The following is a 24,831-nucleotide window of genomic DNA, read 5'->3' as shown; positions in this document are numbered from 1 at the left end:
TTTCTAAAAACATAGACTGAGTTTTAGCACACATGAAAAACTTGAAACAAACCCTTATTTCCTGATGGACTATAATGTAACTTAAATAGAAAACTATCTTTAGAAATATTTTTCCTCCAAAGGCATTTTATTTTTAAAATCTGATTTAATTTTTTTTAAAAAAATATCATTGATTTCTATCCACCCTGGTGGCAGCTTGGCTGCAGGGGTTGCCGGAAGGATGCACACAAGGAGCCATCAAACTGACTTATTAGAGACCCTGCTCTGGATTTGTGCAGGATTTGCTTCCCCTGAAGTTATTCTGCAAAGCTGCCTTGCCAGGTGGACGAGCCCCATCTTGACAATGGCCAGTTCCTTTAAAAAAAAAAATAGGAACAAAATCACAGCGGGCAGGACAGGCCTTAAAATGGCTTCTTGCTGCAATAGCTTACCCTCCATATTGAGGGGGAATTTGTGGAGATGAGCCGCAGGGTACTCCTCTTTCATTTTTATATTTATGTCCCACCAAGGTAGCCAACTATGGCCGTCCTCTAGAAGTTTCTGGACTCCAGCTCCCATCATTCCTGAGTGTTGGCGAGGGTAGCCAAGGCTGATGGGTTTTGGAGTCCCAGCAACATCTGAAGGGGAACATTACAAACAGCCTCCATCGCTCGTCCTCAGTTGGTGGGTCAGGACCTACTACTGGGCCCGAGGCCTGATCCCAGGTGGGCCGCAACTGGAGCAATGTCACCACGCAAATATATGCTGAAATATTAAGAAATGGGTCCCCAAATGCATTCCTGGGTTCAAGGTGAGTCCTGGGCCTGAAAAGATTGGAGGCTACTGGACAAAATGGTGCCCTGCCTGTTATGTATTAAGTTAACTGCAGTGCTCCTTCTGGCCACCGTGGCTGCAGTTCTCACTCAGGTCCACAATGGGTGTTATGTAATAAGTTAACTGCAGCACTCCTGGCCACCGTGGCTGCAGTTCTTACCCTGCCCACTGTGGCTGCAGTTCTCACTCAGGTCCACCACATGCAAATGAAGGATTGAGAGTGCTGTTCACAGATTGGGTAGCTAGGGGAAGTTTGTTACTGTTGCTAGTTACTGAGTACCATAGCTGCCAAGTACCCCGTTTTCCCCGGGAAACCCCCGTTTTTACTTACCTTTTCCCGGTGGTCCCCCATATCACTTCGTCTCCTGTTTTTCTCCGTTATTTTCTCCTGCCGGCAGCCATTTTTTTCTTTCCGATTTGCCCTTCTATGGGCACCAAAAATGGCCGCCATCGGTCGAAAGTCGCATCCACGCATGTCCGGAAGTGGATAGACGCGACTTCCGGTGTTGGCGGCGGCCATTTTGGTGCCCATAGATGGGCAGAGCGCACCAGAAGTTGCGTCGGCGCACTTGCTGACATGTGTACAAGCGACTTTCGAAGCCGACGGCGGCCATTTTTGGTGCCCATAGAAGGGCAAAGCGGCACCGGAAGTTACATCGACGCAACTTCCGGTGTCACACGGCTGCCGGTCCCGGATTCTGCAGTCCGGGACTTGGAAGGTAAGCTGAGTACTATACAGTGGTACCTCGGTTTATGAACACAATTGGTTCCGGAAGTCTGTTCATAAACTGAAGCGTTCATAAACTGAAGCGAACTTTCCCATTGAAAGTAATGGAAAGTGGATTAATCCGTTCCAGACGGTCCACGGATTAACCGTTCATAAACTGAAGCGAACTTTTCCATTGAAAGTAATGGAAAGTGGATTAATCCGTTCCAGACAGGTCCGTGAAGTACTTAAACTGAAGCGTTCATAAACTGAAACATGGGTGTAATTGGTTCCGGAAGTCTGTTCATAAACTGAAGCGTTCATAAACTGAAGCGAACTTTCCCATTAAAAGTAATGGAAAGTGAATTAATCCGTTCCAGATGGGTCCACGGCGTTCATAAACCGAAAATTCATAAACCGAGGTGTTCATAAACCGAGGTTCCACTGTATAAGCCAGTTGGCTAAGCTACTGTTCAGTCTGGAGTCAGAGCTGGTTGTTTTGAGAGCTGTGTCTTCATCCTTCTTACCCACTATTCTACACTGCCAATGTTGTGGACTACAGCTCCCATGATTCCCAGATCGCTAGCTGCTGGGAGTTGTAGTCCATAACATCTGGAAGGCACCACATTGGGCTACCCTTTGTGTCTGCTGCTCTTCTCCCCCGACCCCATTTCCCCCTCCCAACAGCCCCGTAAGGTAGGCTTGGCTGAGCCCCTGCAGACATTTGGGGCAGCGGGGCTCTGCGGGTGTTTAGATCTTCTTGCTTATATCTAGTCATTGCAGTGATTATCTTCTGTTTTCATGGTGCCTTGCTGTATAGATTTTACCACCACCTTGACATTTTACGTGAGTCGGCAGTAGAAATAGAAACGGGTGGGAGGAGACATTGGTGAGTATAGGGAGGCTAGAGGGCTGAGTTTGGGTTTGGGAGATGCGGGCGGAAGCGTATCTCCAAGCAGCCCTTCTCCCCAGCCTCAGCCTTCCATCCATAAAATGGGAATATCCACGATCAGCACCACAGAGTTGTGGGGATGAGCAACGCATACCGTATTTTTCGCTCCATAGGACGCACCTTTCCCCTCCTAAAGCAAATGGGGAAATCTCTGTGCGTCCTATGGAGCGAAGGCGAGAGCCGTGCACAGCGGGAAACGGGCTCTGGGGCCACCTCCTTGACAGCGGGCGGAGAGGAGAGCTCCCTGCTCCCCACCCGCTGTCAAGGAGGTGGCCCCAGAGCCGGTTTCCCGCGGCCACCAAGCCTGCCCCTGCCAGAGCCGGCGGCAGCATCAGCGCGCTCCTTTCGGGGCTCTCCTAAGAGTGGGGGGCAGCCGCGCTTGCCCCTGCCAGAGCCAGCGGCAGCGGAGGGATGCTGCCTGTTCTTTCCCGCCAACCCTGTTTGCGAAAACAAGCCTGCTTTTGCGAATGGGGTTGGTGAGGAGCAACCAGCAGCATCTCCTCCGCCTCCCCCCGCCTCTTCCGCAATCGGCAGGGGCGAGGAGGAGGCAGGATCAGCCCAGAATCGGGCTGCTCTGCCCCCTTCCTCCTCCTCTGCGATCAGCAGGGGGGAGGGAGGGGCAGCCCCAAAGTGCCGCTTTGGGGATTTCCCTTCCTCCCCCTTTGCCATGCCGCTGACAGCATCTCTCTCTCTCCCCCCCTTCCATCTGTCCTTCCTTCCTTCCTACTCTCTCACTCTCTTTCACACAGACACCCATTCCTTCTTTCCTTCCTTTCTTCTCTCTCTTCCCTCCCTCCCTCCTTCCCTTTCTCTTCCTTTCTCTTCCTCTCTCTCTCTCTCTCTCTCTCTCTCTCTCTCTCTTTCACCCCTTCATTCCTTGTCTCTCTCTCTCTCTCTGTGTCTCTCTCACACACCCCTTCCTTCCTTCCTTCTCTCTCTTCCCTCCCTCCCTCCTTCCTTCCCTCTCTCTTTCTCTCTCTCACACCTTCCTTCCTTCCTTCCTTCCTTCCCTCCCTCCTTCTTGAGGCTGTCCTCAAGGTCTGCTTGCTTTACAGCAAGGCAAGAGGAGGGATGGGCGGGAACCCCTTCCACCCCTCCTCCCAGCCTTTTAGAGGAGGAAAACCAGAAAAATGGGGGTTTTTTTTCTTGTTTTCTGCCTCTAAATAATGAGGTGCGTCCTATGGTCAGGTGAGTCCTATGGAGCGAAAAAATACGGTAAATTACAAAGCACTTTGCAAATCAGGAGCGCTTGACATAAACGGCGGTTATTATTAATCATAGCCTGGCTCCTAATTCTGCCAAACCGTGTAGATTATGGCTCCGGGGTGCAGATCCTGCTAGCTGGCCTGCTTTTAGCTTATTTGGGGGGGGGGCATTTTGTAATTGCTGGCTGCGCAGATATCCGTTGCATAGATCAAATGCCGTGGCAGGAAGAAGTTGCATGCCTTAAGGCTGCGCGTGGGACTTACTTCTGAGTAAGCGCGTCCGGGAGTCTGTTATAAGATGCCCTTCTCTGGCAAACCAGCAATCGCCTCGTGCAGCTGGGGTTGACCCAGCAATGCCCTTTTCAACTGAAGTGAGGGATAGGTTGCTGAGAGGTGAAGTGGTTTGGAAGAGTCCTTCAAAACAGGGCCGGTCGGTCAGATGGGGGAAGGATGTTTCATAAGCGCGACTCCAGGAAGTGGTGTGTTTCCGCTGACTCACCCAAGTGAAAGGGAGACACAGCTCTGGGGTTAACGGGGCTGTCACATGTGGTTGCTGAAAACAACCCTTCGTGTGACACCCTTTTCAGACTGCGGTTTCGTCACCCCACGCCACGGAGGTCGTTGTGCCCCACCTGAGGGTTCAAGAAAGGGGGATCTGAGCACCTGATACCACATAGCAGGGATGGTTGAGCCTGGAGAATAAGCGCAACTCCCTATACCTCTTTAGGTAAAGGTAAAGGGACCTCTGACCTTTAGTTCCAACCGCGGACGACTCTAGGGTTGCGGCGCTCATCTCGCTTTATTGGCCAAGGGAGCCGGCGTACAGCTTCTGGGTCATGTGGCCAGCATGACTAAGCCGCTTCTGGCGAACCAGAGCAGCACACGGAAATGCCGTTTACCTTTCCCACCAGAGCGGTACCTATTTATCTACTTGCACTTTGACGTGCTTTTCGAACTGCTAGGTTGGCAGGATCTGGGACCGAGCAACGGGAGCTCACCCCCATTGCAGGGATTCAAACCGCCGACCTTCTGATCGGCAAGCCCTAGGCTCTGTGGTTTGACCCACAGCGCCACCCGCGTCCCTCTTTACCTGGCCCTTAAAACTGTCACCAGGCCACAACCCCTTCCCAAAACTCACGGTTCCTGCATTGCATCCCAAGGGTTTCTCCAGCCGTTTTGGGCAGCTACCGACAGGTTATAAAACCACAGTCAAACGTCAAGCATTACAAACTTCCCCAAACTTCAGATGTCTTCAAAAATTCAGGTACAGTGGTCCCTTGGTTCTCAAACGCCTTGGTACTCAAACAACTTGGAATCCAAACACTGCAAACCCGGAAGTAAGTGTTCCAGTTTGCGAACATTTTTCGGAAGTCAAATGTGCTCTGTTTTGAGTGTTACGCTTCCAATTTGACTGCCACACTTCCATTTGAGTGTTACGCTGAGTGTCTGTTTCTGCTATTTATTTCGTGTTTTTGCTTCTGCGGCTCTGTTTTGTTTTGTTCTTGTGACTGTGTGGAACCCAGTTCAGCTACTGATTGATTGATTGATTGATGGTGTGACTGCAGTACATGGTTTATTGCTTTCAATTTATGGATCCGTGGTCTCGTTAGATAGTAAAATTCATGTTAAATTGCTGTTTTAGGGGTTGTTTTTAAAAGTCTGGAACGGATTAATCCGTTTTGCATTACTTTCTATGGGAAAGCGCGCCTTGGTTTTGGAACACTTTGGTTTTGGAACGGACCTACGGAACGGCTTTAAGTTTGAGAAGCAAGGTACCACTGTAGATGTTAATTTCCTCGACATCTGACAGGAGGGCATTCCACAGAAGGAAGTGGAGCCCACGGGGTGCAAAAGCTTTCCCCACCCATGCCATACATCTTCCTTTATACATAATTGTTGTTGTTATTATTATTATTATTATTATTATTAATTTATGCCCCGCCCATCTGGCTGGGTTTCCCCAGCCACTCTGGGTGGCTTCCAACGGAAAAATGAAATAAAAGAATCTATTAAACATTAAAAGCCTCCCTAAACAGGGCTGCCTTCAGATGTCTTCTAAAAATCTGGTAGCTGTTTTTTCTCTTTGACATCTGATGGGAGGGCGGAACGCCACCACCGAGAAGGCCCTCAGTACTGGACCTCAGTGTCTGGGCAGAACGATGGGGGTGGAGACGCTCCTTCAGGTATACTGGAACAAGGCCATTTAGGGCTTTAAAGTCACCACCAACACTTTGAACTGTGCTCAGAAACGTACTGGGAGCCAATGTAGATCTTTCAAGACCGGTGTTATGTGGTCTCAGCGGCCGCTCCCAGTCACCAGTCTAGCTGCTGCATTCTGGATTAGTTGTAGTTTCCGGGTCACCTTCAAAGGCAGCCCCACGTAGAGCGCATTGCAGTAGTCCAAGTGGGAGATAACCAGAGCATGCACCACTCTGGCGAGACAGTCTGCGGGCAGGCAGGGTCTCAGCCTGCGACCCAGATGGAGCTGGTAGACAGCTGCCCTGGACACATAAATGTTAGGGGAGGGGTGGTACCTCGGGGGGTGGGGACACACGTCCTGCTCCTTCTGGGGTGCTTTGTCCACCTTTGGTCGTCCACCCCGCACCCCCACTCAGCTCTCACCTGTGGCTCCTAGAAGCTGTCAGGATGCGACAGCGGCCACACCCAGGAAACGGCTTCAACCGGCCAGCAAAGCCAGGTGTGGGGAGCCGATGGGTCTCAAACCTTCAGGGAGTTAAGGATTCCTGTGCATGTGAAGGCAGTTTGTGGCATATGGAGCGGGCGAGACCAAGAGTGGGTCCAATAGTTAAGATGGCGGTGTCTGCATTTAGAGGAAAGTGAGGGGCAGGTGGGGCTCGTCCACCTGGGAAGGGAGTCTGTCCAGGAGAATGAAAGCTCTGATCCTAAACCTCTGCTGCCTTGTGAGACATCTTTGGGAGAAGAAAAGGCTCAGGGGCAAACCCTACACAAATCTGGAGTGGAGTCCCTAAGGCGGTTGGATGGCTTCTTGTACGCCTCCTTCCGGCAACTCCCGCAGCCGAGCTGGTGCCAAACGGCTTGCTCTGCTTTCCTTTGGACCCCACCATCGAGGCCAAGAGGGGGGTCTTCTCCAGGCAGCCCAGGACCTCCAGACACACTGCCCAGGCTTGTGCCCCGGGGAGATCTCTTTGGGGTTGCGAAAACAATGGTTTGACTTCACCCCCAAAGGCACACTCCATTGTCTCTTGGGACTCTCTTTCCTTTTTAAGCAGCAGTCGGGAGGTGATATGTCCTGGACGCTTTCGTTTCAATTCCTGCATTGCTGGGGGCTGCACTAGATGACACACACCCCCGGGAACCCTTACGATTCTACGATTCTGTCCCAGGGGTTACCTCCTTTCCTCTTTCTGAGAACTAGGATCAGAGGCAGGGGAATGAGCAGAGCGTTAGTCATGCCAGGAACTGCAAGTAGTATTGGTAATTTTTGGTTTTCCTACTGGCAGGGACTTCTGTCTTAGTCGTAGAACTGTAGAGTTGGAAGGGGACGCAAAGAATCATCTCGTTCAACTCCCCTGCCATGTCTTATGGGCCTTCGTTCAAAGATGGGGGCTGAGGGGACACACACACCCCTCTCTCACACACACACCCCTTTCAAGAGTTGGCCCTGACCTCCCAGCTCCTCACTTTCCTTCTCCCGACCCAGGTGTGAGCTGTCCATTGAGAAATCCACAGTACTGCAGTCCGAACTTGAATCCTGCAAGGAATTGCAGGCCTTGGAGCCAGAGAACAAGTGTAAGTCTCTCATGCATGTTTGTATCCCTTATTTGTGTCACGCTAAACCAGCCCATAATTCAATGGGGGTTTTTTTATCCCCAGCTCTGGCGGGGGGGGGGGGGTTGAGAACCAGGATTTCGAGACGGATGTCCTTGGGCAGCTGTCCCAGCGCTGTGTCTATATTCTGCGATCACACTGAATGCATGCAGAACTGGAACAGAATTCAGCATTCTATGCCTCAGCGACGTTATGAGCTTTTAAAAAACAACAACAACAACCACCACGTTGCTAGTCCTTAACACTTGGAAGTGTCGGGCAACACCTACCCTGTTTCTCATATTTTAAGACATACCCATAAAATAAGCCATAGCAGGTTTTTAAGCATTCAAGGAATATAAGCCATACCTCGAAAATCAGACATAGTGATAGGCGCAGCAGCAATGCCGGCCGCGGCAGGAGGTAGCTGAAACCCCAGCAGCTGAATTTGGGAACCAGTCAGGTATAGAGGGGTGGAAATCATCCTATGATTAGCAAAAGCATGGTAGTTCTTTAAATGGGTTTTTTTAAAAAAAAATCCATATAATTTTTATTGAGTTTTCAGGTATGTAAAGAAAAATAATAATCAAATCAAAATATTTATACAACTTCGTACAGCGTTATTTGTTCTGCATACAGTATTACAATATATATATCCGCCCAATACAACCCCTCTTACCCCTCTCCACCCTTTATCTATTATTACACTTTATCTCCATTTTCTATAAATTCTGTCAACTTCAGCTTCCTCCTTCTTTAACAGTTGGTTTTCTATTTTCTTCTCTTTCTTCCGCTCGTTCTTTTTAGTTTCTATATCTTTTTCCATTATTTACTCTCTAACGTATCCCTTTCTTATTTTAAACAGCTGTAGGTATTATATTAAGCCAGTTAGCGATGGGCTTTTTTAAAAATTAACTTACCGTTTTTGTCCCCTAACGTGTATTGTTTTTGTTTGCCATCCTCAGTTCCATTGGGAGAAGGGGCGAGGTGGAAATTTAATGAATTATGCAGAATAAATAAATAAATAAATAAACGAAAGTGAACGCAGGTCGCAGAATTCAGCTTTGCCTCTGTGCAGAATTCTTCTCTTCAGTTAAGGCGGGGAACCAGTTCCAATTTTTCTTTTTTGTGCACTCTCTCACTCTCTAGGGTGCCTCTTGACCATCATCCTCCTCATGAGGGCCTTAGACCCCTTGGTTTATGAGCACGAGACCCTCAGCTACTTTACGACTCTGAAGGTGAGCCGGGGGGGGGGGGGGAGAGCAGAGTGGAATTAATTCAGCTGCACCCCAGATATCCTGTACCCCTTCTGTATCAGCAGAGTCGGTTTGCAGAAGTGATTAAAAAATAACATTTAGGGGGGAAAACGCCCCACATTCTCACAGACTTATTTGGAGTGGGGGGCGGGGCGGAAGATGGGGCCGGAATGGAGTGTCCTTACAGAGGGCATGGCTGGCTGGAACCCTGAACAGGCACACCCCACAGAACCACACTGCATCATTTTGTTGCTGGCCCCACTTCTCCACATTTACTGCCTCCCACCTCCTGGTTGAAGGTTATCTGGTGACAATGGTGTCTCTGAGCTTGTGTAGAAGTGTCCTTTGTTCCTCAGCAGTCCTCCCCTAATTTAAATGCCTTATGAGGAACGGCTTAGGGAGCTGGGTATGTTTAGCCTGGAGAAGAGAAGGTTAAGGGGTGATATGATAGCCATGTTCAAATATATAAAAGGATGTCATATAGAGGAGGGAGAAAGATTGTTTTCTGCTGCTCCAGAGAAGCGGACACGGAGCAATGGATTCAAACTTCAAGAAAGAAGATTCCACCTAAACATTAGAAAGAACTTCCTGACAGTAAGAGCTGTTCGGCAGTGGAATTTGCTACCAAGGAGTGTGGTGGAGTCTCCTTCTTTGGAGGTCTTTAAGCAGAGGCTTGACAGGCATATGTCAAGAATGCTTTGATGGTGTTTCCTGCTTGGCAGGGGGTTGGACTGGATGGCCCTTGTGGTCTCTTCCAACTCTACGATTCTAATTTGACACACACACACACACACACAGGGCAGACAAGGCAGGTGGCTTAGGAGGCCCTGTAAGCCTATCGTTTGAGAATGCCCGCTGACCTCTGCTTCCGTTCTGCTTTACTCACTTTCCCTCCCCAGGCAGCTGACCCCACGCGCTCGGCCTACCTGGATGACCTCCGCAGCAAATTCCTGATTGAAAACAGCATCCTCAAGATGGAATACGCCGAGGCCCGCGTCGTGGACTTGTCCCAGAGGGTAGGAGGCCTGGGAGGGTGGGGGCTGACAGATGGAAAGCAGAGAAGGAAGGAGCCTGAGGAGGGGAGCGGATTCTGAGGAGGGGAGAGTGCCAGGGAATAACGGGGAGATTTGGGGCAAGGTCCTGCTACATCCCATTGTCGGGGACTAGTTGGATGCGGAGGAATGGTGGAAGGAACCAGCCGGGGAACCCCCAGGGGAAGAACGCTCAGAGCCCGGGGATCGATGGTGGGACGACAATGAGCAGAGAGAGGAAGAAGACTGGGAGGAGGTGATGTTGAAAGCTGGGGAGGCAACAGGGTTTAGTGAGCGGGGAGAGTCTGTGGCAGAGAGAAGTCCAGAATCGGAGGCAGAAGATGAAGCAGGAGAGAGGAGGGAGGCAGAGGAGGGCCCGGCTGGTGAAGAGTCACAGGTGTCTCCTCTCTCGCCTGGTCTCCCAGGACCAGAAGAGGCATGAAAAGGGCAGAGGAGAGGTTGGCTGCAGGCAGGCACAGTCTCAGATTGCTTGGGGGAAACCCTGGAGAGGAGGGGGAGGCAGGGACCTTCAGTCTCAGCAACTACTTCATGGGGGCAAGACCTGCTGGAGAGGAATGGCAGTGCTCACTAGGCCTGTTTTTTACAAATAAAGAGTTAACTCCACTTACAGCGAGTGGTGATTTACGGCTGGCTGGCTTCTGACACGCCTTGAGCTGGCCTGTTGGTTCCTCCAAGACTTGGAGTCAGTCGCCCAGTGGGACGGATTAAGGTCCGGCAGGCATCTGTTTGGCCACGGGGGGGGGGGGGGGGACACACAGGATGTTGGAAACAGAGTTCAGCAGAGCTCCTCTTCTCTAAGTGGCAAGAGATCATAGTTGGGACCCCGAGGGTCATCTAGCCCAACCCCTTGCAACACAGGCACCTTCTTGCCCGACGTGGGGCTCGAACCCACGACCCCAAGATTAAGAGTATCGTGCTTTACTTGACTGAGCTTGATGGCCCTGAAAGGCGCGAGAGGAGTGTCTGCTGGGCAGGGGGTGGGTGGGAGAATTAGCTCAGATGTGTGAGGACTCCCCATAAATGTTCCTTTCACCACCACCACCCCTGTTTTATTTTCGTCTCCCCAGGGCCTCACCATTCTGTGCCACCTGGAGCACCTACTTCTGGTCACTCACATGAACATCTCGGACAACCTCCTCCACTGCTTGCCGCCCACACTGGCCATGATGCGCTGCCTTGAGGTGAGGCTTCACCCCCCCCCCCCAAGTGCCCAGCGACGGGTGCCCGTCTCTTAAGACCCCCGGCCTTCCTTAGAAGCCCTGTCTCCCCCACCACCCCCTTGGCTCAATAACGCCTTCAGGCAGAGGGCACACCGGGCGTGGAACCTCGGGGAAGCCACAACTGTTACATCGAATGGAAGGGGACCGATTTTGGTGTTGCGCATGGCAGCGCTGAAATTTGAGGAACCCCCCACCCACCCACCCACCCACCGACCGGGGTCCACCGCCACTTCAGGGCCCTTCTTCCGCTCTTAACACCAGGCCAAGTGGGCCTTGGGTATTATTTATGGGCCCCTGAATTTCCACGGCCACATTTCAAAGTTGGGGCTGTGGGTTGCGGGCTGACTTGTGGGGGGGGCGTGGATGGGGTTCCCTGTTCCCTTGCTCCTCTTGACGCTCCTCCTCTGTTTTGCCTCAGGTGCTGGAGGCCGACGGCAACCAGATCGAGACCCTCGAAGGCCTGCCCCCGCTCCCTCTCCTGGAGGAACTCTCCCTCTGCAACAACCGTATCCTTGGCGCTGTGCGGGTTCTGGGGCTGGTGGGGTTCACTCGGGGTGGGGAAGGGATGCTCTCTCTTTGGGAAAGGGGAACCCCTCTCCCCACTCCCTCTCTCTAGCCACAATTCTCCTTGACTCCGCTGCCCCCTCCCTCAGGCATCCAGCAGCCTTCTGGGCTCCGCGCCCTCGCCTCCTTCCCCAAGCTCGCCCACCTCAACCTGCAAGGCAACCCTCTCTGCCAAATCCCCAGCGTCCAGTCGGAGCTTGCCGCCTTGCTGCCCAATGTGGGCACCATCCTGACCTGATGGGTTTTGCAGGAGACCCTGCTCGACACACGCACACACACCCTGTCACCCCCCACTATTCCTCCACACACACACACACCCACTGACCCCCTTTTAATTTATTGGCATGAGGAACTGATGAAATAAAAAAGGTGAATTGTTGCTGTGAGTCGCTACCGATGTCAGCAGAATTGGGGGCGGGGGTATCCCAGGAATGTTCCCCGTTCCTGCAGCTGCACCCCTCTCACGCACACCACAAACGCATATCGAATGCAGCTGATAAAATGTGTGTAGCCTCAGAAATAATATCAGAAGACTGTTCTCACAACGGCCAGCCGCAAAAGCCCAACAGTTCCTGAATGATCTCCCAGTGAGAGTCCTTGGTAAGCCTTTTATGGAGGACTTAACAGATTAGACAACTGGGCCAAAGCAAACAAGATGAATTTTAACAAGGAGAAATGAAAGGCACAAATACAGGATGGGTGACACCTGGCTTGAGAGCAGTACATGTGAAAAGGATCTAGGAGTCTTGGTAGACCACAAACTTGACATGAGTCAGCAGTGTGATGCAGCAGCTAAAAAAGCCAATGCAATTCTGGGCTGCATGAATAGGAGTATAGCATCTAGATCAAGGGAAGTAATAGTACCACTGTATTCCGCTCTGGTCAGACCTCACCTGGAGTACTGTGTCCAGTTCTGGGCACCACAGTTCAAGAAGGATACTGACAAGCTGGAACGTGTCCAGAAGAGGTCAACCAAAATGGTCAAAGGCCTGGAAACGATGCCTTATGAGGAACGGCTTAGGGAGCTGGGTATGTTTAGCCTGGAGAAGAGAAGGTTAAGGGGTGATATGATAGCCATGTTCAAATATATAAAAGGATGTCATATAGAGGAGGGAGAAAGGTTGTTTTCTGCTGCTCCAGAGAAGCGGATACGGAGCAATGGATTCAAACTACAAGAAAGAAGATTCCACCTAAACATTAGGAAGAACTTCCTGACAGTAAGAGCTGTTCGGCAGTGGAATTTGCTGCCAAGGAGTGTGGTGGAGTCTCCTTCTTTGGAGGTCTTTAAGCGGAGGCTTGACAGGCATGTCAAGAATGCTTTGATGGTGTTTCCTGCTTGGCAGGGGGTTGGACTGGATGGCCCTTGTGGTCTCTTCCAACTCTATGATTCTATGACTAGAAGTTTCCGGGACTCCACCTCCCATCAGCCCCAGCCTGCATGGCCGGAGATGATGGGAATTGTAGTCCAGGAACAACTGGCGAGCGAAACTCATCATCATCATCCCTGCCTTAAAAGTCCCAGCAGTTTCTAGATGATCTTCCAGACACAAACCTGGTATCCTCTGATGAACCCTTGGCCGGTGAATCATGAACACGCAGTCGGGCAAGAACAGAAATTGTGAAGAAGGGCATCTCAGTTTCCTCGGTTATACAGATGAGAGGCTTGTGTGTGTCATGCTAAAAAGGACGTCTTTGCCAACCACCAGCACTGCCTCACCTCTCTCACCTAGGGGACGGTTCCTCTGCTAGGACGTTCCCCGCCATCTAAAGTATGAAAAAATAAATATTTCAGGTCAATATAATCCACCATTTTCATTCTCTTGTTCTTTTTATTAAAAGTGATTTATCCGACCTATGTCTACCTGGTACCTACCAGGTTGACAGAGGCCAGATTAATCACTTAAAAAGGAACACTTGCTCATTTATTTAAACCTGCAATTCTAAACACGCTTCCTCATGAGCAAGCCCTGCTGAACTCAGTAGGACGTAATTTCTAAGCCCGGCATCATAGGCTTCTGCCAAAAATGCCGCAGCCCAGCCTAGACCAAATTTTTTGTAGCCAGAGATTCTAGGAAGAACTCACTGGCTCGTTTCTGTTTCCACTGGGGTCAGATCTTTGGTTGTGTGCTAGGAAACCATACTCTAGAGCAGCCGCATAGAAATCGACGACCGGGCGAGCTACTTTAAGCCCATCAGCTCCAATGGATCCACACATGAGCAAGACTTACTTGAATACACCCTCTTGTCCAGGCTCCCTCTTGTTTCGGAACTACAACTCCCATCATCCCTAGCTAACGGTACCAGTGGTCAGGGATTATGGGGAACTGCAGTCACAAAACATCTGGAGGGCCGAGTTTGCCTATGCCTGCTCTTGTCCCTAAGTTGTTTGGAAGCCAGCAGTAATACTTTCCTCGGCCAGGCTTCAGAATCAACAGGTGACTCGACCGCGACTCCAGTTCCCGCTTCTTCGATCCACCCAAGGCTTCCTGCACCTCGTCCGCCTGCCTCCACCCACCCGGAGCCAAAGGAATCTGCTTTGACTTGTCCCAGCTGGGGAGAGCACAGACACCCGTCAGCAGCCTTGACATCTTGGCTGCCACTCTGCATTCCCCGTGCGCAAGGTCCCACATCGCCCTGTCCCGCGACAACCAGCCTAGACGGCTTTAGGAGAGAGGGTTGGACGAATTCGTGGAGCATAATGCTCTCAATAGCTGCCAGCCGCGATGTCTTTGCTTTGCCTACACGGTCGGTGCCTCTGATTGCTGATCATCGGAAAGCGCTCCACCTTTGCTCAGCGCCGTGGACCGACTGGGTGCGCGAGGGGGGGGCAACAGCTCAGGAACCCCCAGGGGAAGAAGGCTCAGAGCCTGGGGAGCAGTGGTGGGACAATTGCGAGTGGTCAGCTAGACTGGTGACCGGGAGTGGCTGCCGAGACCACAAGCAGAGGGCCTTCTCAGTCGTGGCACCCGCCCTGTGGAATGCCCTCCCACCAGGTGTCAAAGAGAACAACAACTACCAGACTTTTAGAAGACATCTGAAGGCAGCCCTATTTAGGGAAGCTTTTAATGTTTAATAGATTATTGTCTAGATTATTGTCTCTCTACTGGAGAGCCAGTGTGGTGTAGTGGTTAAGAGCGGTAGACTCGTAATCTGGGGAACCGGGTTCGTGTCTCCGCTGCTCCACATGCAGCTGCTGGGTGACCTTGGGCTAGTCACACTTCTCTGAAGTCTCTCAGCCTCACTCACCTCACAGAGTGTTTGTTGTGGGGGAGGAAGGGAAAGGAGAATGTTAGCCGCTATGAGACTCCTTAGGGTAGTGATAAAGCGGGATATCAAATCCAAACTCTTCTCTTCTTCTTAATCTTTTGTTGGAAGCCACCCAGAGTGGCTGGGGAAGCCCAGCTAGATGGGCGGGGTATTATTATTATTATTATTATTATTATTATTATTAATTACTACACCGGTCCTGAAAGAGCTACATTGGCTCCCAGGACGTTTCCAAGCACAATTCAAAGTGTTGGTGCTGACTTTGAAAGCCCTAAACGGCCTGAAGGAGCATCTCCACCCCCATACTTCAGCCCGGACACTGAGGTCCAGCTCCAAGGGCCTTCTGGCGGTTCCCTCTCTGCGAGAAGTGAGGTTGCAGGGAACCAGGCAGAGGGCCTTCTCGGTAGTGGCGCCCACCCTGTGGAACACCCTCCCACCAGATATCCTGGGAAATAAGCAACTATCTGACTTTTAGAAGACATCTGAAGGCAGCCCTGGTTTAGGGAAACTTTTTTTAAAAAAATAATTATTTTTATTAAAGATTTTCTTGGGTTACAAAGGTAGTGCAATGTCTCATTCCCCCCCAATGTATCATTTTTACACATCAAGGGAAACTTTTAATGTTTGATGTTTTATCGTGTTTTTAATATATTCTGTTGGAAGCCGCCCAGAGTAGCTTGGGGAGACCCAGACAGATGGGCGGGGTATAAATAATAAATTATCATCAGAGGGATGAAACTGGAAGGAGGAGGTTTCGGAAGCTGAAGAAGCAACAGAGTTTAGCGAGCGGGGAGAGGCTGGGACGGAGAGCAGTTCAGAATCGGGAGGCTGGAGAGGATAAGGGCCCAGAGATGAGTCAGGCTGCTGAAGACTCCAGGGAGTCTTCCCCTCCTGCTGCAACCATCTCCTGTCCCACCCTGGTCTCCCAGAACCAGATGAGGCATGAAAAGGGCAGAGCAAAGAGAGACAAGATGAAGGGGCCTCGGGTTGCTTGGGAAGGGTCCGAGGGAGAGGGAGATTTCAGGAGCAGTGGGAAGGCAGAGAACTTCAGTCCCCACAACGGCCTCATTGGGGCCAGGCCTACTGGGAAAGAGTCGCTGTGATCACGAGGCCTGAGTTGTTTTGGTTTCTTTGAATAAAGAGTTCGCTTCATGTAGACTTTGAGAGTTATTGCTGCTCCCGACTACCGTCGCGACACTTGGGTCCCGCTTGAAGGTTTACCCTTCAGTACGTTTCCGAGCACAATTCAAAGTGTTGGTGCTGACCTTTAAAGCCCTAAACGGCCTCGGTCCAGTATACCTGAAGGAGCGTCTCCACCCCCATCGTTCTGCCCGGACACTGAGGTCCAGCGTCGAAGGCCTTCTGGCGGTTCCCTCGTTGTGAGAAGCCAAATTACAGGGAACCAAGCAGAGGGCCTTCTCGGTAGTGGCACCCGCCCTGTGGAATGCCTTCCCACCAGAGGTCAAAGAGAACAACAACGACCAGACCTTTAGAAGTCATCTCAAGGCAGCCCTGTTTAGGGAGGCTTTTAATGTTTGATGGATTTCCTTATTTTAATATTTTGTTGGAAGCCGCCCAGAGTGGCTGGGGGAACCCGGTCAGATGGGCGGGGTATAAATAATAAATTATTATTATTATTATTTTAGATAGATTTCTTTATTGTCATTGTCCCCTTGCGGGAACAACGAAATTACCCACCACATAGCCCCTGTGAGAACAGGCTGCTGCTGCTGCTGCTTGTTTGTTTGTTTGTTTGTTTGTTTGTTTGTTTGTTTGTTGAATGTACATACTGCCCTATACCTGCAAGTCTCAAGGTGGTTCACAGAATAAAATCAAGATATAAAACCACAAAATACATAATTAAAACCAAGAACCCAATAGCCCCCCCCCCAAAAAAAACCCGGCACACATTATAAAGGGCATAGGATGTAAATCAGATCAACCAAAGGAACGTTTAGACTGGTGCCTAAAGGTGTATAATGAAGGCGCCATGCGAATTTCCCTGAGGAGAGCATTCCACAGACAGGGAGCCACTGCAGAAAAGGCTCCGTTCTTGTGTTGCCACCCTCTGGACCTCTTGAGGAGGAGGCACACTAAGAAGGGCCTCAGAAGATGATCTCAGATTCCGGGTCGGTTCATATGGAAAGAGGCGGTCCTTGAGGTTTTGCGGTCCTGAGCCGTTTAAGATCAGTCAAAACCAGCAAGCCTCTTCTTGGCATTCTTCACTCCCTTAAAATAATAATCGTTTTTCTTATTTGTCCTGCTGTTGCTTCACGCGCTTCACTGTGACCCAGATGATGAGAGCATCATGCAACCGTTTGCCACATCTCCCGCACGAGGGTGTTTGCTAAGAGGCCTGTTCATTGCAGCACCATCTCAAGGGCACATCATGGAGCAACTTATTTTTCTGCATCAGCCGTGGGTTTCCCCTCCTCCCACAAGTTCTTATGACAGCATCGCTTCCTTTTTATTTTCAGTTTCTTCTTAACTGCATAATTGGCAGGACATGACCCGCCACGAGGTACATGCTGTGAGGAAAACAGAGTTTCCACTCTCAGCTGTGACGCTTAAAATGATTTTTTTTCTCCCCGCCCCTGTTGCTGCTTAATCAATGCTTTGAGTTGATTAATCTACCCATCCTGACAGCATACATTCAAAGCACTATGATCCAACTTTAAGCGGTCCTGGTTCCCCCTCCCAAAGGATTCTGGGAGCTGTAGTTTGTTAAGGAGACCTCCGGTCCTCTTAGAACCATACAGTTGGAAGAAACCATCCCCTGCAGTGCAGAAATATTTTGCCCAATGTGGGGCTCGAACCCACAACCCTGAGATTAAGCGCTTCAGTTCCCGGAGTGGTGTAGACAATACTGAGGTAGGTGGACCAAGGGTCTGATTCAGTATAAGGCATGTTCCTATGTTCAAGCGTCCCTTATTGCTTCCTTGGATTAAGTCAGAAAGTGTCGTTCCCGGTGCCAGATTTATGTATAAGCTAAACAAGTTTAGGGACCCACTCTCTTGGGGCCCCCCCAAAAAATTAAAGGTGAAGAAAACTGGATGTACATTTCCAAAATATAAGATAAAAAACAAATGAAATAAAACCTGCATACAGCAACAGTGTTTTGTGGGCTCCTATGATGTAAGTCATGGGCCCCGCTTGCTAGCCTGCTCCCTATAATATCCCTGGTTTGCTCCTTTCTATATATAGGGTGCAATGACAAACCTAGACAGCATCTTAAAAAGCAGAGACATCACCTTGCCGACAAAGGTCCGTATAGTTAAAGCTATGGTTTTCCCAGTAGTGATGTATGGAAGTGAGAGCTGGACCATAAAGAAGGCTGATCGCCGAAGAATTGATGCTTTTGAATTATGGTGCTGGAGGAGACTCTTGAGAGTCCCATGGACTGCAAGAAGATCAAACCTATCCATTCTTAAGGAAATCAGCCCTGAGTGCTCACTGGAAGGACAGATCCTGCAGCTGAGGCTCCAATACTTTGGCCACCTCGTGAGAAGAGAAGAATCCCTGGAAAAGACCCTGATGTTGGGAAAGATGGAGGGCACAAGGAGAAGGGGACGGCAGAGGACGAGATGGTTGGACAGTGTTCTCGAAGCTACGAACATGAGTTTGACCAAACTGCAGGAGGCAGTGGAAGACAGGAGTGCCTGGCGTGCTATGGTCCAAGGGGTCACGAAGAGTCGGACACGACTAAACGACTAAACAACAACATGATGTAAGTAATGGGCCCTGCCTTCTAGCCTGCTCCCTATAATATCCCTGGTTTGCTCCTTTCTATATATAGGGTGCCTACATTCTGCATGTGCAGATGGCTTGAGATACCTATTAGGTCCCTAAATGACCATATAGCATATATTCAACGCAAAAAACAGCGACAATTTGTTGTTGACAAAAGGACAGCTGGACATATAAAGGGCCCCATTACCTTCAGTAGTTTGGGGCCTCATCAAACTAAAATCCGGCCCTGGTTGTTCCATATACTGACTTGACAGCAGCTCTCCTGGGTTTCAGACGTAATGTTTTCCTGCCCTACCTGTAGACACCAAGGATTGATCCTGGTTTGTATGCCCGCCACTGAACTGCAGCCCTTTCCTCCATCCTTCCTTGGGTGGGTGTAATATGGGAGAATGATGGCACTTCCTGGTCACCTACGATGCTCAAAGTTCTCTTCCAGGCGATCTGGGAAGGAAGCGTCACCAAATGCTTCATTCCCTATTTTATTGTTAAATGATTAACACAAGAATGCTGGGAATGCAAACAGCATACCGGTAGTAAAAAAAAATCCTGAGGACTAGTAACATTGGAGATTTAATTGCAAGGTTGACAGGTTCAAAATACCTTCCTCCTGATACTTATCTGCAACCACAGTTGCAAGAAAATTATTGATGGCTATTTTAGGAACTCGGCTTGAAAGCGGGATCGTTCCACGTTCTGAGTGTTACGCCTCCTGATTTCACCTTGGGTCATGCAGGGTTTTTTTGCAGGGTTTTTTTGCGGTGTTCCCCAGAAACCTGCAAATCCTGTCCGATCAGAGTTGACAGCAAGAACAAAAGACTTGGGCTGCAGACTGAGTCAGACCACCATCTATTCTCCATTATTCACTGACAGCTGCTCTCCGAGGATCCCTCGATTTTTCACGCCCCATTACCTGAGATATCTTTCGGGTGCGGGGGAAATCGGACCCGGGCACATCTTCTCCCGCTGAGCTGCAACTCTCTGTGACAGTGGGCAAGAAATTCCACATATGTGCAAAGCCCGAATATGTGCACCACGAAATTAAGGAGCTCCCAACCAGTCCTTTTTTTCTGGGGGGACACAGGGGTACGCATACCCCTAAACATTTTGTGAATCTTCGTACTTTTGTCCATTTACTGTATTTATTTCCCCCGATTTGAACTAGAAAAGGGTGATTTTATTGAGTCATAGAATCATAGAGTTGGAAGAGACCACAAGGGCCATCCAGTCCAACCCCCTGCCAAGCAGGAAACACCATCAAAGCATTCTTGACATATGCCTGTCAAGCCTCTGCTTAAAGACCTCCAAAGAAGGAGACTCCACCACACTCCTTGGTAGCAAATTCTACTGCCGAACAGCTCTTACTGTCAGGAAGTTCTTCCTAATGTTTAGGTGGAAATGAGAGTACCCCTAAGCAGTTTTTTTTAAGGAAAAAAGCACTGCTCCCAACCCTTATGCCCTCCTGTCTGCAACCTGAACCCCCAAACCCAACCCAGACTGACTCCCCCCCCCCGCTCTCTCCCCAGCTCCCCTCCATCCCAACCTGCTCTCCCTGATGCTATTCCGGTCCAGCCGGCTGATTAATTCCCCAGCCGGCGTGGCCTGGGTGGGGCACCCTTGGGAGAATTTCAGATTGAAGGAGATCCATAAGGCTGTTCTTCTAACTTCCTTTTCCCTCTGCATTCTTCCCCTGCCCTCTCCCTGATCCAGAAGTCAAAAGCAGCTCCTCCTTGTGCGCACAGAGAGAGCTTGCGGGAACCTGTTCTGGAGTGACACTCAGCTTCTTTCCTGGGAAATATTTACAGGTAGGTAGGTAGGTAGCCGTGTTGGTCTGAGTCGAAACGAAATAAAAAAATTTCTTCAGTAGCACCTTAAAGACCAACTAAGTTTTTATTTTGGTATGAGCTTTCGTGTGCATGCACACTTCATCAGATACATTTCCTGGGAATGTTTTGCTTCCTTCTACCACTTGACTCGGGGGGGGGGGGTGATCAGCAGGGATCTCTCCGGGTCTCTGGTCGCACCAAGCAGATCCCCTCTTCCTTTCATTTCCTCCTCACTTCCAGATTTCAAGGCCTGGGTCCATTTGGTGCCTGCCTCGCTTTCCAGATCTCCGGGAAGGGCTGAACTGCAGGCCACAAGTAGGCACGCCATACTTTTTAAAGAGCATCTGATGTGCAATTTAAAGCACATGACTTCATCCAAGGGATCCTGGGAGCTGTAGTTTTCCCCTCACAGAGCTAGCATTTCCAGCACCCTTATTAGCAAACTACAGTTCCCAAGATTCTTTGAGGGAAGTCATAATAACATCCCACCCTTTTCTCCTCCAATGACCTCAAGTTGGGGCACATGGTTCTTCCCCTCATTTAATCCTCACAACATCCTCGTGAGGTAGGTTAAGCTGAGAGGCAGTGACTGCCCCCAAAATCACCCAGTGAGCTTCATGGCCAAATGGGAAGCCGAGCCTCTCCCAGGTCCTGGTCTGACACTCTAACCACTTGGCCACACTGCCTAAAAATTTTGCTCGTCTGTTTCATTTGCGAATCGCTTCCGACGCGGCACCCCAAAGCGATTCGCAACAGGATAAAAAAAAACCTTAAGCAGTTACCTATATAAAAACAGAGTCACTGCCCTTATGAAAACATTTTAAAAAGCAATTATCTATGTCTTCACCAACCGGGTGCCCTTCTGCCGGGTGTTGTAGTTCAGATTGGCTGGAGGGCGCCGGGAAGGCGGAAACAACAACATCCATTTGAATCCAATACAGATACCAGCAGGGATAAAGATCTCCCTTTGGGAGGCTTATGGAAAGAGGAGTGCCTTTAGAAGGTGCCGAAAAGAAAACACAGAGGGCGTCCGTCTGGTATGCAATGGGAGGCAGCTCCAGCGCCCTGCAGAAGGGAAACTTAAGAGCATGAGAAAAGCTCTGCTGGATCCGGCCAGGGGCCCATCTAGTCCAGCATCCTGTTCTCACAGTGGCCAACCTGTGGGCAAGCCGGCAAGCGGGATTCAAAACACAGGAGCCACTCTCCCCTCCTGTGGTTTCCAGCAACTGGTACCCAGAAGCATTGCTGCCTCCAAATGTGGCAGCAGAAGACAGCAACTGAGGCTGCTAGCCGTCGATAGCCCTCTCCTCCATGAGTTTGCCTAACCCTCTTTTAAAGCCATCCAAATTTGTGCTTCCTGCGGGAGGGAGTTCCGCAGTTCCACTCTGCACTGTGTGAAGATGGACTTGCTTTTTATCTCCCGTCATTCAGCTTCCTTGGAGGTCCACGGATTCTCGTGTTGTGAGAGAGGGGGAAGAAACTTTCCCCTGTCCACGTTTCTCTAGGCCAGGGATCATTTTATAACCCTCAAATATCTCAAGGGCTGTCGCACAGAGGATGGAGTGAGCTCGTCTTCTCCTGCTCCAGAGGGTAGGACTCGAACCTATGGCTTCAAGCTGCGAGGAAGGAGCGTTCAAGGAAACATCAGGAAGACTTTTCTGAAGGCAAGAGCCGTTCGCCAGAGGAGCGCTTTAGTTGAGATTCCTGCATTGCGTTGCAGAAAATGATTCACAGATGGTATTTAACTCCAAGTACACTCGCTTCTTCTTCTTCTTCCTTTGGCGATCACTTGTAGCCGAGTAAGATTGTCTTCCATAAACACGGTTTTAACAATGAGTCCGTAAGTGACAGAGGCCAATTCTGGATCCACACGTCCTTCCACAGTGGGGACATTGGTTTCCAGGCAGAAGTTGATCACGGTGTGGATTTGCCAAGCGTGCCTTCCTCCTAGCACGTTTCCTCCTTGCGTCCTGAGTTCGAGTGTCTTGAAAGCCCATGACACCTTTGGTAAAGGCTGTTCTCCAACTGGAGCGCTCGCAGGCCAGTGTTTCCCAGTTGTCAGTGTTTATACAACATTTTTAAAGATTTGCCTTGAGAGAGTCTTCAAACCTCTTTTGTTGACCACCAGCATTACGCTTTCCATTTTTAAGTTCGGAATGGAGTAGTTGCTTTGGAAGACGATCATCAGGCATCCGCACAACATTAGCAGTCCAACGAAGTTGATGTTGAAGAATCCTTGCTTCAACACTGGTGATCTTTGCTTCTTCCAGTACACTGGCATTAGTTCGCCTGTCTTCCCAAGTGATGTGCAAAATTTTTCGGAGACACCGTTGATGGACTCTTTCGAGGAGTTGGAGATGGTGTTTATAAGTGGTCCCATGTTTCACAAGCATATAGTAGGCTCGCTAAGATGTATAAGACTGATAAGCGCCGGAGACGCAAGGAGGGAACGTTCTTTCATATGTGGTGGACCTGTAAAAGGGTAAAAGAGAATTGGGAAATAATTTAGAATGAATTGAAAAAAATGTTTAAAAGCACTTTTCCAAAAAAACAACAACATAGAGTCCTTTTTGTTGGGGGTAATTCAGACTGAAATTCCCAGGTGTCAAAAAGGGTTATTTATGTATGCCACAACTGCGGCCCACGTTTTGTTAGCCCCCAAATGGAAAACGAGCGAGGTCCCAACGAAAGAAGAATGGCAACTTCAACGGATGGAATACGCGCAGCTTGGGGATCTAACATATAGAATAAGAGAACAAGAAGAACATACGTTGAAAGGAGACTGGAAAGCATTTATTGAATATATGGAAGAAAATTGTGTACACTTGAAAACGCTGGCAGCATTAAGATAAATTCAACAGTGTAAACAAGTTTCGATGGCTGCAATAATGGAATGCTGAATGGTTAAGTTTAAGTTAAATATGCAGGGATTTATAATATGCAAAATGACTTGATGACCCTCGGGGTCCCTTCCATCTCTATGAATCTCTGATTCTATCACATTGCCTCTGGTGTATTTTTCTCAAAGCACAAAGTCCCAAATGTCTCCATCCCCTTGATCGTTTTGCTTGCCCTTTTCTGAACCGCAGAGCTGAGTTCCTGGATCCGGCCCAAAGGCACATTGAGACCAGCATCCTATTCTCTTGGTGACCAAACAGATACCATACGTCTGCGAAATGCCGAACATTATTGGACAATATCTCCAGGAGGACCTCTCTTGCAGAACAAGATCACTTGGGTATAAATGAGGGGTGAGATGATCACATGGATGAGAAAATGTGTCGCAGTGCAGTGTAGGTCGCAGAGAGACTAGGTCGATCTCAGAGAGCTGGGTTCGAATCCCCGTTTGCCCATGAAGTTTGCTGGGTCAGACGCACTCTTCATGTAATTTACCTCACAGGGTTGTTGTCTCAAGGAGAAAATGAGAAGGGGGAGAGTCCTGTACTGTATTGCGCCTCTTTCGGATCTAAGCGCAATAATAAGATTATGTAAGTAATAGGTTATAGGTCTGCCTTTGTAGAAATGGCATGAGATTGCCACATGTGGAATAAGCTGCACCTGTTGCCTTTCTGCCTGCCAGGCATCTGTTCCAGACACAGGAGCCTTCCTGGGAAGAAATTCATCACGGTATGTGATTGCAGCAATATTTTGGCAGGGAGAACGAGGGTGATTTAATTCATCCCAAAGACAATCTCAGCTGTCAACAATGATGAAGTGCTGAACAGATGTCTCCTTGGGATCTGAAGGGTTTTTATTATCCATTAGGAATTTCAGTGGAAGTGCTCGCCTTCCGGAATACCGCATCGGATAATAGCAAAGACAAAGTACCTCTGGGCAGCTGCAGAACGCCTTTTCAAAGAATCACAAAATTGCAGTAGTAGTAGTAGTAGTAATAATAATAATAATAATAATAATAATAATAATAATAATAAATTTATTATTTATACCCCACCCATCTGGCTGGTTTGGGCAGCTCCCAACAGAACATTAAAAACACGATAAAATATCAAACATTCAAACTTCCCTGAACAGGGCTGCCTTCAGATGTCTTCTAAAAGTCAGATAGTTGTTTATTTCCTTGACATCTGATGGGAGGGCGTTCCATAGGGCAGCCCTGTTTAGGGAAGCTTTTAATGTATGATGTTTTATCAAATAAAATTATGGGGGTGGAGACGCTCCCTCAGGTATACTGGGCCTTTGAGGCCATTTAGAGCTTTAAAGGTCAGCACCTACACTTTGAATTGTGATCAGAAACGTACTGGGAGGCAATGAAGGTATATCAGGACCGGTGTTATGTGGTCTCGGTGGCCGCTCCCAGTCACCAGTCTAGCTGCCGCGTTCTGGATTAATTGCAGTTTCCGGGTCACCTTCAAAGGTAGCCCCACATAGAGCACATTGCAGTAGTCCAAGCGGGAGATAACCAGAGCATGGACC

General features: G+C 49.5%; 1 protein-coding gene across 4 annotated transcripts in view; it reads left to right on the top strand.

Annotated features, from left to right (window-relative positions):
* RABGGTA (Rab geranylgeranyltransferase subunit alpha) overlaps positions 1-12,364 on the top strand; it is a 38,390-nt gene extending 26,026 nt beyond the window's left edge. For 2 of the 4 annotated variants that reach the window (XM_035135856.2, XM_035135857.2), the window contains exons 12-17: positions 7,359-7,447; positions 8,615-8,703; positions 9,621-9,737; positions 10,841-10,954; positions 11,412-11,499; positions 11,647-12,364. In XM_035135856.2, coding sequence (XP_034991747.2) covers positions 7,359-7,447; positions 8,615-8,703; positions 9,621-9,737; positions 10,841-10,954; positions 11,412-11,499; positions 11,647-11,795 — 646 coding nt within the window. In that variant the 3' untranslated portion in view covers positions 11,796-12,364. The remainder of the gene's footprint in view (positions 1-7,358; positions 7,448-8,614; positions 8,704-9,620; positions 9,738-10,840; positions 10,955-11,411; positions 11,500-11,646) is intronic. The other 2 variants (XM_035135853.2, XM_035135855.2) reach the window with 1 other exon arrangement.
* Positions 12,365-24,831: the final 12,467 nt, after the last annotated feature.

This window comes from Zootoca vivipara, chromosome 13, assembly GCF_963506605.1.
Source record: "Zootoca vivipara chromosome 13, rZooViv1.1, whole genome shotgun sequence".
NCBI classification, from domain to species: Eukaryota; Metazoa; Chordata; class Lepidosauria; order Squamata; family Lacertidae; genus Zootoca; species Zootoca vivipara.
This window is presented reverse-complemented; position numbering and strand designations above follow the sequence as displayed.